Here is a 14,256-nt window from a genome sequence, read left to right on the forward strand (position 1 = left end):
TTTTATAACAAAATTTAGTAAAATAGATAGCAAATGAGCAATTTATCGCAATAATGTAGATATTAAAGTAATATATGGAAGTGATAAAAAATACAGGATCAGGATTACAATATTTAAAGTTTTTTTTAACGTTTTTTGTTTATGTAATATTATTTCTTAAAATGTATTTAATTTGACGTTTTGTATGTTATTATAATTATTTTATAAAAAAAATTGTATATATATATAATATGATTAATTAATTTCAAACACAGTGAACACTGTTTATGAATAAACTATGACTATGACATCCAAAAAGAAATAAAGTAAGGGTACAGTTCGATTCCTTACATAAAAAAATAATATCCTCGTGCCGACCAATGTGCAATATATTGTACAAAAGTAACAGCATAAACGCCCAGCCGGGCTAGCACATGATTGGTGCGTGAATATCTCGCCGCGACATAAACTACCCGTCCCACTTTAATTCATACAGGTAGTAAAAGACGGGTAGTCTATCTCACGGCGCGATACTGTCGCGCCAATCATGTGCTCGGCCTACAGACGTCAAAAACTAAATTTAATGCTAGGCGCCCAGTGTACAATACGATGCTCATTCCGCACACAATAACGGCAGTATTAAATTGTCTCATAGATTGCACATTGGGCGTTTAGCTGATCTCGCGTTTTTTTTCTTGGGCGGCACGAGGTTAAACAGCAACTATATCCATAAACGCAATATTTCACCGACAAAATCGCAATTTGACTTATTTTTTCTACTTTCAAGATGGGCTCTCATTGAGCGTGACGTCACGTTCACTTATCGTTTTGTTAGGAGCGTTTCGCCAGTGAAGTACGACTGTCAGACTTTGACTATCATTTCTGACTTTTGTATTGCTTTAATGCAATACAAGCCTGATCGATTGATACCATTAATAAAAAATTGTCATCTAGCCTACCAAGGTAACTCCTTCTTGTTCTAACTAATACAAAAAGTTTAATTGGGTACCTAGAAATCTTGGTAGAGTCAATTACAAATGAGGGTAGAAACTCATATATATTCTGTATAACGGATCTCCCACTAATTGGCGGCCTTTTTTCCAAAAACTGTTATATACCTTAATGTCAAATGGAGTCAAATCGTTTGAGAGTAGGTAAGTAATTAAAAATCTCTATTACGCTTTGAATCTTTATTAATTTTAAAAGTATTTTACATAATGTTGCTAACATACATACTCAATTCTAGCCATACTTTTAAGCTTCTAGTGTCAATTTTCGTGTCTCGTTATTTTAATTACTAAACAGATTTCCAATACCTACATTAAAACGTACATTATAACATTTATATAAAACTAACATCAGGGGCCGTAGCCAAAACGCAAATCGAAGTGAACATCGGGATATCAGATGCAACAAAACGAGACGTGATGATTTCCATATATTATTTCAATTTCGTTTGGCGTTTTCTATAAACTTCGCACCGTCGCTTGCTTACGCGTACTACTACTACGAACTTTACTACTAGTTATTTAATTTTGAAAATTGAATTCTGACGATGGCTTCCGTAAAATCAGCTCAATTAATTAATATCAATATCATAGTCAGGCGCTCATGACATTTGAACAACTATTTTAGTAAACTACTTTCCAATGGCTAATTCTACGATTTTGCATAAGTTGGTTCTTCACTTGTTGTTCAGATTGGAGAATCGCTGACGTGAGGGCCTGGACCTGTCCAGCTTATTTTCGCGTCTTGCCACCTGTGACCAAAATAACAAAGTTTAAAAGTAAATAGTTAAGTAAAGGCTACTAAATAGCTTTTAGGGGCAAAAATATTCAAGTGTCAGAAAGGCATAGGCATAGGATCATTGTCATAACATAATCATACATCGTTATCGCGGAAGCAACGATTTGACAGTACTTAAAAAAAAAGCAATAACAGAAGTGACACTCATATCGCGTAACATTTATACCTACGAGCTTAGAGGATATAACCAAACGGAGTTCAGCTATTAACAGGCGTTCACCTCTGTCGAAAATAGTCGGCCAATGGTCATACACGATGTATGGACTGACGCAAGTAATTACAATATAGATATAAGTGGGAAAGGAAAAAACTACATTATACGACTAAGGATGAAAGTCACACTAAAACAATCAAGAGAAGACTTGACCGGAGTAAAAAATATGGAAGAAAGACAGTAATTATGATTCTATAATAGGTACTAAGTGCGCAACTTCGCTGCTTGCCTTCGGAGCCTTTTAGGGTCTTTGTCAGACTGGTTTAAAGAATTCCCGGGCTCCGCCTTATTAGCATCAGCGTCCACTTGGATTTTATTCACGTCCTCGAGAGATGCTACGCAGACACAATGTATTTTGGCTTTGAAAACTATTTGTATCTAAAAATAAAACCTATGATACTATCTGGTTGCCAATTAGTTCTGTTAACGATACTTTAACCCTAAACTAAAGGACTTCCGAGATACGGTTTCCAGTAAGTATAAATATAAATACTTATATAATATAATCCACTGGACATTGTCCATATGTCATATTTCTATTCCATAATTTCATAAAAATTTGACGTTTAAAATAACACTTGCACTGCGTGTGCTATCAAAATCGTTGCAGACTTTTCTTGGTCTAACTCTAGTAGTAGTAGTTCCATCCATGGTAGTTGTTAGTAATTAATAGCAGCGCCAACTTTCTTATAAACATAAATATGTGACCATTTGATAAAAAAATTACATTTTGACATCTGGACATTGTGACATCTGGCCATTCTGGCCAAAGAGTAAAGTAAGTAATTCTGGCAGTGGGACATTCAGTTTGACTTAATCAACAAGGACATGACGACCCCTAGACTTCTTGGCATTAGGGCAATAATACATTTGGAGTTTGGACGTATTGGCAGTAGGACTTATAGACTGGACGTTCTGACACTTGGACATATATGCCCCTAAAGGCTTTGCAGTCACACAGTTTTTGAGTATTTATTTGAGTGTTTGCTATGTTGGCTCGTAGTCACATTCTTAAGCGACGACGATATAAAGATATCGTCGCCGCTTAAGAATGTGACTGAAACTGTACACTACCTACTAAAAAATCACCATCGCACAACATCTCTTCCAACCACTTGACACAGGTCTAGGTATTTTTACACCTATCCTATATAGCACAATCGGATTAAGTCTAACCTCGAAATCCTTCCAAAGTTATGAAATTTGGTATGTATGTTAATTAAAGGTCTCTTTTTCATGTCCACACTATTTGACATTCGGGGACCTCGAGGAATCGCAGCCATCTTAAAAAATGTGTACCATCCTGGAGAAATTTGCGTTTTACTCTAAATATACGTTCTCTGTGAAAATATGGTGTAAGGCAACATTAAAGCTTATTAAATTCTACACAAAACAGTCCTAGATACTTTTGCGGAAAAAATACATCTTGTTATAGAAAATAATAGCTGAATCCAGATTTAGCGCTTATACTCTTTCAGGGGATATTCTCTTAATATGTAACTTGGAGGAATATGAATTCCACTTTTGTCTATACATTTGTACACGTTATACCCCAATATCAACATTTTACTCGACTGCGACTTAAACAGAAAGTAGGGTTCTGGGTTTAAATACTGAAAATCAGTACACCCTGTTCAGGATACTGGACGGAATTTTTTAAATGTCATATCGGTAGATTCCTCTTGCCCTTCACAACCTGCTTACACTTGTTTTATTAAAGAAAAATCAATACAGCCGCCTTGAGAGGACGCCGAATATTAAATCATATTTTTACTCCTAGCGCATTAACTATTGAGTGGATTTCGATAAAATAGACATCAGTAGATCCATAATTGGTAACGAGTGCTATGCAATACAAATTTACTAAAATAAATGGAGGAAAAATGTTTAGGACTTAAAAATGTAACTGCAAAAATAGATTTTAGGTCTTAAATGGGGTTTAAACAATAGTGACAGTAATGATATTTGACACCTACAATTTTAGGGATCCCTGTTTGCGTGTCATAAAATTGGAGCTTCGGGGAGCTAGGGAATCAAACGCCATCTTGAAAAGTATGTCTTTTTTGGTTTTTCTGTTTTTCTCGGAATATCTGGGTTTAATGTGAATACTGTGTATGGCGAAACGAAAGCTTATAGACAGCTTACATACATATAGACATGAAAAGTATACATAGACATAGACGTGTACATAGACATGAAAAGTATAATCTGCTGAAAGTTATAATAGAAGGAAAAATAGAGGGAAAACGGGGACGGGGAAGAAGGAGGATGAACTGGCTCGATAACATCAAACAATGGACAAACCAAGGACGCGGCCACGCTAACAAGACTGGCCAAGAGTAGAAAAGACATTGAAAAGGTGGCCACCGACGCCCGCTAGGGCATAGTAGTAGAAGAAGAAGATATACCGTGACGTCACCAAATGGGGTCAACAGAAGATCAGCGCTGAATAGGCCAGCTGGATTGGGGACTATAAGTATGGGGAATATATTTTGTAGCATTAAATATATATTTTATATGTGTAACCCTTAAATAAATTGTCTGTGGTTAAGAATAAAGAGTTCAATATGAAATGTATTCAATATTGACTGAATGGCTGTGTAAATAGTTTAGCTTAATGGAATTTGAATTTGTGTCTTACTTTGTATAAATGAGTTTTTCGAGAGGCGTGGCGCTAATGTCATCATTCCGCATTGGACCTGCAATGTCATCATGAGCGCGCGTATCGACACTCAACAGTACATGGCAGCCGCCGGAAGTGTAATAATGGACATCAAATCTGAAATAAATTTATGTACGTTGTGGGTCCTTATAGCATCTCACTTAAAATTTAAGAATTTCATGTCAACATTAATAAGTACAATAATCACGAACCTCCTTTCTGCATGATAATTTCTTAATAATTCACGATTTGTATTAAACATCACGCCATAATGTCCAGAACAACTTGTAACCTGAAATAGTTAGAACACCAAATTTTAGTAGAACTTCTGTATCAAATTATCAGACGCTTTACATCTGGATCATACGTTTATGTGTTACGGCAGTATGGGCCTACATTACATGTCAATTATATTTTTATGTGGTGCGGCAGTATGGGCATACATAAATGTCAATTATGCATTTATGTGGTGCGGCAGTATGGGCATACATTACATGTCAATTATGCATTTATGTGGTGCGGCAGTACAGACATACATTACATGTGGATTATACATTTATATGTTGCGGCGATATAGGCCTACATTACATGTGAAGTACATTTATGTGGTGCGGCAGTATAGGCCTACATTCCACGTGAATCACGCGTTTATGTGTTGCCGCAGTATGGGCCTACACTACATGTGAATTGTACATTAATGTGGTGCCGCAGTATGGGCCTCCTGACTTAAAATGTAAACCATGCATAATGTGTTGCACCTGTTTAGGCCTGCATTAAATGTAAACTATGCGTAGTGTGCTGCAACTGTATGGGCCTACAATAAATATGAACCAAGCGAAATGTGTTAGGCTTTGGGTAGTTCAAGCCTTATAGAATTGCTTCCCGATCTTAAAAGCCTGTAGGCAGTTAAAATAGGTTATAAGAGTGTGATTAATACATATGTATATAAAGGCAATATAATCTTAAAGTTGCTTGGCGATTTAGGCCGGGATAGATATAACTTATACACTGCGATGGTTGCGAAAGATGAAAAAGTCACTAAAATTCTTCAACTAATAATAATGCACATTATAATTTACCCACAGGAGAAGATATACCTACATATAGGATAGACATAAAGCTTCGTCAAATAAAACAAGTAGGAGGCCTTGGAAAGACAGTTTAGTTGGTTGCTTGAGTGATTTTCGTAGTTGAAAATTTGTAGTTATTATATATTGGAAAATCAAACTACTTGCCAGTTTGTTAGTGTTACAATTTTAGTGGAATATTTAATTGATTGCGAGGTTGAACCGATATGGTCTCTGGATCTTGGAGGTGACTTGATCCTTTTATTCGGTTTGGGCGCGCTGTGTGAGCCATCAACGGCCTCAAACTTGCAAGCGTCGTTGATGTTTTTTGGGATTTTGTGACTCACTAAGGTTGGCATAGTACTCTGCGCTGCTTTTGCCACAGCACGCATTGGAACTTGAATTATTGCGAGCTATGCGGTTTCGGAGAAGCTTGATTCCGCGAGCGAGCGCATCGACTTTGGAATGGAAATCCTGTTTGGGATTTCTCGGGGGTCGGCAAATCAAATAATGTTGCGTCAGACCCCTCTTAAGTGTATTTGACCCAACTCTTGTGTTTTATTATTGCCGTTACATACACTAACAGTAAAAATAAAAATAAATAAGGATGCTCCATACAAGTAACGTACGTAATGTAACAAACCAAGTAACGTATCTATTTATCGACAACAAATAAATAGCATATGAGAAAAAAACTGTAAAGAATAGTGGAATGTTACGGAACCCTCGAGACGCGAGCTCAACTAGCACAAGCTTGGGCGGTGTTATGATTTAATAATAAATAAGTAATTAGTGTTCCTATAGATGGTCTGACATGCATGTTTTTCAAAGAGTTACGTATTATTTACCCAAATAGGCATAGCTGGTGTCTTAAGCCTAGATCCTGGATACTGCTGGTTAGCGTTATTTTTAGCATTGTCTTCATTTCCATAAAACACTAGAAGACCGACTGGGCTACGTGACAATACTCCGAACTGCGGCATAGCCTGAAATATATAATTGTATTAAAACGGGCCACTCGCGTATTATTAAGTCGAATAGCTCGACATGTTTCGATCCAATTTACGAGGACCGTCTTCACGGAACAACGACACATCTACGAAGGCGCGCCGTGTACTGCGGGCCAAAGCCCGACTCGCACGGCCGCTCACGACAGGCGGCGTCGGCGGTGCCGGCGACGTCACCGTTGCGAGGATGGCTCTACCCTCCGCATTGCGTTTGTCAAATGTCGGATCGCACACAACACTCACTGAGACTTGCTAAAGGGCGGTCTACACTGATCACCGACGCAGCACCCAAAACCGTTTTCCAACTAGGCGGCACCGACCAACCACTGTCACAATTTAAATTCGAATAACGACTGATTTCAATAGCTGCCCGTATTTTTCGTTGAACGAAGAACTTTTCTCGCGCCAGAACTGTTACCCTATCAGATTTCAGATAATTTATTGATAAACGTACATCTCATTTACATGTCAAACAAAAATACAAAATATTCAAAGATAAGATAAACATTAAATTATAAAGTTACATAATATTAAATTGCACATTATTTTTTATTTACAGGGTCTGATTGTTGTGTTAGGATCAATGATCTTTTTCCAGAAATTCGTTTACATTGTAGCACGCAAGGTCAATAAGGAGTGCTTAAAGTTTTTTTGTAAATGAGGCATTACTATCCTGTTTTTTTATGTGTTCTGGAACACAGTTATACAAATGGATCCCCGCAACACTGAGAGCCGCGCGAGCCTTAGCTAGACGTATGCGCGGGGTCATCAACAGGTGCCGACTGCGTGTAGGTCTTTGGGTAGATTGCCCGTATGTTTTATAATAATATAAACACTTGATAAGGTAAGGATTTTGTGATGTCTGAATATGTCTTTAGCGGGATGGTCTACCGGTTTTCGATCTATGATGCGCAAAGCTCGTTTTTGAATTTTAAAAAGCCTGTCACGATTAGCAGACGTTGCCCATAAATCAACCCCCTGAATCAAAATTGAGTGAAAGTAACCGAAGTATGCTTTCCTCAAGTTGCTAGAAGATAAGGTGGGTGCGAGTCTAGACAGTGCATAGTAAGCGGCGGACAGTTTGTCACATAAATAGTCAATGTGTGACGACCATGTCAGGCCTGAATCAATTACGAAGCCCAGGTACCTAGCAGAGTCTACCTGAGGTACAGTGGTGTTATTGGTAGTTATATTTAGAGGCTATATTTCTTTTTTAAACTAAAATGTATAATGTTTGTTTCATCTACATTTAGTAACATGCCATTGGAGGAGAACCACCGAGACATGTGTTCCATGACTAAGCTTAGTTTTAATTTCAAGGCTTCCACTTCATCAGCATGAACTATGATGCACGTATCGTCGGCAAAGATCACATATTCCGGTTCATTACAGGCAGCCGTAATGTCATTTATTAAAATCAAAAACAGGTTATTTTCCATAACCGATCCTTGAGGCACGGCGCAGTCCCCAATTGGTTCCAGATGTGATCCCGTATTGAGGACGTAGGTGCGCTGTTTTCGATTTCCCAGGAACGTCGCAATTGCACTGTGGAAACTACCTGTTAAGCCGTAACATGACAGCTTGGCGAGAAGCGAATGGTCGACCTCAATTATCAAACCTAATATAGTGCGTCGCGTCCGAATCCAGTACGTGTTCTGTCACTGCGGAGCTTTGGCCGTCCCGGTTTTTCATACTGCGTATGTGCTCAGAAAGTCTCGTCGAAATATTCCGGTCGGTCTCCCCAATATAATACTTTCCACAGGAGCACCGAATCCTGTACACCCCAGGAATATTTAAGGGATCCTTGTCCTTTGGCGAACGCATCCACTATCTGAGCTGCGCGTGCGGGCGGAAAATCGTCTTGATGCTATTATCTACGGCGTAACAAGTGTCCGATCTTATCCGTCACAACCTTAATGTAAGGCAAGTATATAGGCTGTCTTTCCACCACACGCGGTCGTGGGCGATTAGTGGGCTCGATTACTGTGCCTCCAGTTGTAACCGTTACTTTCCAGGACACGCTTAACGTGAGCCAACTCGCGATCCACGTGTTGTTGATCACACAAACTCAAAGCGCGATTAATCAAAGTTCTTGGCCCAGAAGACAAATGAGATGGGTGGTGGTGTGAATCAGCCCTTAGGTAGCGGTGAGTATGGCTTCCTGTATACCGTGGTTTGTAAACGCCCACTGAGATTTCGCATGACTAGGACGTCCAAAAATGGTAAATACGCACCTACTTCCTCCTCCACCGTGAACCCGATTTTAGGGTGTAAAGTGTTCACATATTCCGTGAGCTCCTGTAGGCCATCCCTTGAGACAATAGCAAAAATAATATCCACATAGCGCCACCAATATCTCGGTTTTACTGGCACGCTGTTTAAAGCTTTACGTTCTAGCCATTCCATAAAAATATTGGCAGCCACGGGAGCTATCGGTGAGCCCATGGCCACTGATGGCCATTGATGGCAACCTGGAGGTAGTAGTCACCGTGCCACATCAGATATCCAGATTTTAGACACAACTCAATAGCGTCCATGTACATAGTAGGTATATCTGTAGCAGCCAAAAAGGTCTGATATTATCTTTATTGTCTCATCCACTGGTACATTCGTGAACAGTGACGCTACATCAAAGCTCACCATAAGCTCGTCTTCACACAGTTGAATATCCGTTAGGAAATTGATGAAATGCCTCGAATTTCTTATATAACTCGCAGTCTTGCCTGTGAAATCCTGCAATACTGTCAACACATGACGGGCAAGTTTATAAGTAGGCGAGTCAATCTGACTATCGGTCTTAACGGCCAGTCAGGTTTATGAATTTTAGGCAACCATAAATTTTAGGCGACGTTGGGTTATGTGGACGCAACCGTGCTGCCAGACACTTGTCCGGTAAATCCTGCAATAACTTATTAACTTTGGTCGTCACTCTCGACGTGGGATTATATTTAACCTTTTTGTATGTCGTCTCATCTCTTAGCAACTCGGCAATTTTATTATCATACGTCTGAGTGTCGACAATGACCGTTGCGTGCCCCTTGTAGGCTGGCAACACCAATACGTCCAAGTTATCACGGAGCTCGCGCAACGCCCTCAGCTTCCTATGCGGCACGTTAGATTCAGGTAAGTGGGACCTACGGAGCATGGACGCAACATCCTGTCTAATACAATCTGCATCAATGGCTGGAATTCTATTCCGCATGATTGTACCATTTGTACCCTCAACACTCGTGATTATCGACTGTAGGTATTCGACTGGGTGTGGGAGCAATATTCAGGCCTTTCGCTAAGGCTCTCTCCGCAATTTTATTCACGTTACACGACGACAAGTTTATAACCGTGTTGGTAGACATTTGGGGAACAACATTTTGTGTGGGTAGGTCACTCTTAGTCAGCCGCGATAATTTACGATTGTGCCTCTTCATAGTCTCGCCTTCTACTCGACATTACATTCAACGTCGTCCATAAATCCACATCTAGGCGGTTGCCAAGATCTAGATGCAAATAATACAATTCAACACTGACAAAAGCCATTTTTCGACGGTAATCCGAAATAATACAACAGAAAGCTAAACTACACATGGCTTATAAATCGAGCGGATCGAGAGACGATTATGTGGCTTTTTCTATTTTTAGGGCCAAAGTTAAGAAACTAATAAATGAGGCGCACGATCAGTACCAGACGGATACAAGGTGAGATAATAAACGATCCGAAGTCATTCTGGAACTACATCCGATCCAAACGGGGAGCGGGAAACCGTAAGACAGTTACGAAGAATGGAAGTAGCTTAAGGGATCCAGAATGTGCTAAGGAGTTTGCTATCTACTTTCATTCAGTGTACGGGAATTCACCGGCGAAGCTAGACTTAGAGGGCGCAATACGGGAGGGTGGCACGGGCTCGGAGCGCGTGTCGTTGCAGCGGCTGACGCTGCGTGAAATGCGCGCTGCGCTCACTGCGCTCAAGCCAAAACGCTCGGCAGGACCGGACGGCATTCCCGCTTTCATTGTCAAAGATTGCGGCAGAGCCCTTGAGGAACCGCTCCTTCACATATTTAATTTGTGTCTGGAGAGGTCGCATTTTCCGAAACGCTGGAAAGTCACTCGGATGATTCCTATACCCAAAGGGGATTCCGGGTCGGAGGTATGTGGATTTAGACCAGTGGCAATATTATTTACGCCAGCAAAAGTTTTCGAGTCGGCTGTGCAGCGCAGCATTCAAGAGCAGGTGTCGGCTCAGCTGTCGGACGCGCAGCATCGATTCCGGAAGGCGCGGAGCACGACCAGTAACCTACTCGACGCCATGGCTTACGCGGTCCCTTATGTTGACGCTGGGGTGCAGGTGGACGCCGCGTACTTTGACTTCAAAAAAGCATTTGACATGGTGGATAATGATGTTTTGTTGGCAAAGATGGCGGCGGTTGGCTGCACACCCAAATTGCTGCAGTTTTTCGCAGACTATATGAGGGACCGCCAGCAGTATGTTGAGTATGCAGGGTACAAGTCAAAACCGTATTTTACCAGGACCGGAGTAAGTCAGGGAACTAACTTGGGGCCGTTAGAATTTATAATCATGATTAACGATCTCCCGAAAGTAGTGCAGGAAGCTAAATGTCTACTATTCGCGGACGACCTCGTTGCTTCTGGCGGTCAAAGACGAGGAAGACTGAAAGCGACTTCAGAGTGACGTAGAGAGAGTGGTGGAGTGGAGCCGGAGAAACAAGTTAGAATTTAATGTAAATAAATGCATGACAATTACATTCACCCGGGCCAAAACACCACTCTTCTATAATTATTTGATATCGGAATCGCAATTGAAACGAGTGAAATCGGTAAGAGATCTAGGAGTGGGTTTGAATGCAGACCTGAATTTCAGGGACCATATTGTAAGCACGTGCAAAAAGGCGTTCCGAATCCTAGGCTTTGTACTTCGGCGAGCAGTAAGCTTTACGAACGTGACGGCCATTTCGGCTTTGTACAATGCCCTAGTACGAAGCCAACTGGAATGCAATGCTGCAATATGGGCTCCACATGAGTCGAACTACAACGTCATGATAGAAAGGATACAAAATAAGTTTACAAGGTACATCTATTGGAAACTGTACGGAGTGTATCCTTTCTATCCGCTGATGTATCCGACGCTGTTCATAATAGGCATGGTGGGCTATAATAAACTGGAAACACGTAGTTATCTAGCACTCGCATGCTACTTAGTGCAGATCCTTCGTGGTAGCATTTACAACCCAGGGATCCTGCAACAAATGTATATATGTGTGCCGGGGATCGGCAGAACCAACCTGCTTCGTAAGGCGCCTCTCAGTCGCACCATCCGTACACTAAATTTAGTGGCTGATCAAACTGACTTGTTTTCGTGTAATATGTCCGAATTTGTAAAAATCTGTTTAAATGTTTTATGTTATTATTATAATTAATATAAGTTAATATAAATTACATAGCTAGTAAGTCGTAAGGCACTATTGTATTAGGGTTAACCTGTAAGGATAGTTGCTAAGTGACAATAAATAAAATAAAATAAAATAATCTTCGCCAGTAACTTCTCATTCGCCACACGAAAGAATGATTCATAGTCCCGAATGCATTTGACCGGTTTTATGCGCGCAAACTTTGCGCCCTTGCCCTCGACCAGTGAAGACGTGTCGTTGCTCCGTGAAGACGGTCCTCGTAAATTGGATCGAAACATGTCGAGCCATTCGACATAATAATACGTGTGACCCGTTTTAAAATAAATTTAATATGTTTGAGTCTCACGGGAGTTTTAAAGTTAAAATATATAATTGCCTTAACGAGAACTTATAACTAGATATTTGCATTGCCAATTTATTTCACAAATCAAAGCTAACATTTTAATTAAAAATTTTTGGCACATAAAAGTCTAAGTACCTACTTATTATTATTTAATATTGTAATGTGACATTTGTGCCATGTAGTTATTTCAATTGTTTTCTAAGTATAGTACAACTCACATAATGGTCCTCGTCACCAATATACACGACTCCGTTGTGAAGATATGGAGTGGATCGCCCGGTTAGCAGCAGCGTTACAACGTTTAGCGACCCTTCTACGTGCGATGACACCAGGTACGTCAGTTTGCCATCCAAGTCTTTCTTAACGCTGTTCACAAATGTTGACTTTACATTTAGATTATAATTTCATACATGGATGCGGAAAACGAACTGCCGGTAGGCCTCCAACGAGATGGAGCGACGACCTGGTGAAGGTCGCGGGAATTCGGTGGTTGCGAGCGGCACAGGATCGGTCGGAGTGGCGAGCCTTGGGGGAGGCCTATGTCCAGCAGTGGACGTCTATCGGCTGACATGATGATGATGATGATGACATGGATGCTGATAAGCAATAATGTGTTAACCCACGTAAGCACCATTTTGAGAAAATGGCGTCTAAAGATTTTTTCGTGGTTTTTGAGTGTTTGTTCTAATAAATTTAAGATTTTGCTCAAACTGTTGTATTTGTCAGTTTAAATACGACGAATACTAGTGATTTATAATTATATTATTCGAAATAAATTTAAATTTATCGTAATAATCCGCTTTATGTTTATTGCGAATTGCATTATGACGTGAAACTAGAGTTGTGCCGTTCCCGGTAACATTACCCATTTTGTATGGGGAATGTTACCGAGCGAGAAGTTTCCCCATACAAAATGAGGAATGTTACCGGGAATGGCACAACTCTACGTGAAACTTTCTTAAGAACGTTATACTTAACACAGTTTTGCTAATTGTGTAAATCTGCATAAGAACTTATAATCTACATGTTATAGCACATAACTTGTTGTTGTTAAATACTAACTTAATAAAAAAATTGTTTTGCAATAATCAATCAAGCCTCATAATGCATTGATAAGATATGTTTTTCGATTTGCAAGAATGATTCAAGTCTAGCGAGTAATTTAAATTCATTATAGTTATTAAAATAACATTATTTTACGAATGTGCGTATATTCAAATTGTTGAACTTGGCATTTAAAATAAATTGATAATAAAAACTACAGCATTTAGCGGTTTTGTTTAATTTATTTCGGCAAACTTACCTAAAAAATAAAACCCTTAAAATCTAGTGTGATTACGCTTTCATATTTATCTCTTGAAAAGTGCAACAATTAATAGATTTGTGCACTAAATTCGTAAAATTACTTATTAAAAACACAATTTTTTGCAGCACTTACCTTCAGAGCGCTTCTGGTAAAACAGAACTAATGGATTGGGATTTCCGCAGTAATGAGTTAACCTCTCATAAGACATTATTGACATTTTAGTATGCGTTCTGCCCATTACTGCAATAAGTTAAGGTACTAGACGCATAAATGCAAAACAGACAACACGTGTTAACGGATTTGTGTTAACCTTTTTTCCTTCTTTTGGAATAGTTATAGGAATAGTGCGGGTAGTTCGAAAAACTCGCGCGCCTAGAAGATGTTGATGTCAACTTTAGCCAGTCTTCTCCGAGACCACGGGGACAACGCCGTCCTCGAAACGTCGGAGGTA

At 39.8% G+C, this 14,256-nt stretch overlaps 1 protein-coding gene and 1 long non-coding RNA gene across 5 annotated transcripts in view; both read right to left on the reverse strand.

The window, feature by feature from the left end:
* The window catches only part of LOC134754504 (uncharacterized), a 579,708-nt gene that overhangs the window by 468,706 nt on the left and 96,746 nt on the right, over nucleotides 1-14,256 (reverse strand). The window lies entirely within an intron of this gene.
* The window catches only part of LOC134754351 (inactive ubiquitin carboxyl-terminal hydrolase MINDY-4B), a 209,799-nt gene that overhangs the window by 146,622 nt on the left and 48,921 nt on the right, over nucleotides 1-14,256 (reverse strand). For 3 of the 4 annotated variants that reach the window (XM_063690638.1, XM_063690636.1, XM_063690639.1), the window contains 5 exons: nucleotides 12,718-12,865; nucleotides 6,577-6,714; nucleotides 4,874-4,953; nucleotides 4,641-4,778; nucleotides 1,579-1,738 (listed from right to left, as the gene is read on the reverse strand). In XM_063690638.1, coding sequence (XP_063546708.1) covers nucleotides 1,675-1,738; nucleotides 4,641-4,778; nucleotides 4,874-4,953; nucleotides 6,577-6,714; nucleotides 12,718-12,865 — 568 coding nt within the window. In that variant the 3' untranslated portion in view covers nucleotides 1,579-1,674. Of the gene's footprint in view, nucleotides 1-1,578; nucleotides 1,739-4,640; nucleotides 4,779-4,873; nucleotides 4,954-6,576; nucleotides 6,715-12,717; nucleotides 12,866-14,256 lie in introns of those variants that run through there. The other variant, XM_063690637.1, reaches the window with a different exon arrangement.

Source organism: Cydia strobilella, chromosome Z (assembly GCF_947568885.1).
Source record: "Cydia strobilella chromosome Z, ilCydStro3.1, whole genome shotgun sequence".
Classification (NCBI taxonomy): domain Eukaryota; kingdom Metazoa; phylum Arthropoda; class Insecta; order Lepidoptera; family Tortricidae; genus Cydia; species Cydia strobilella.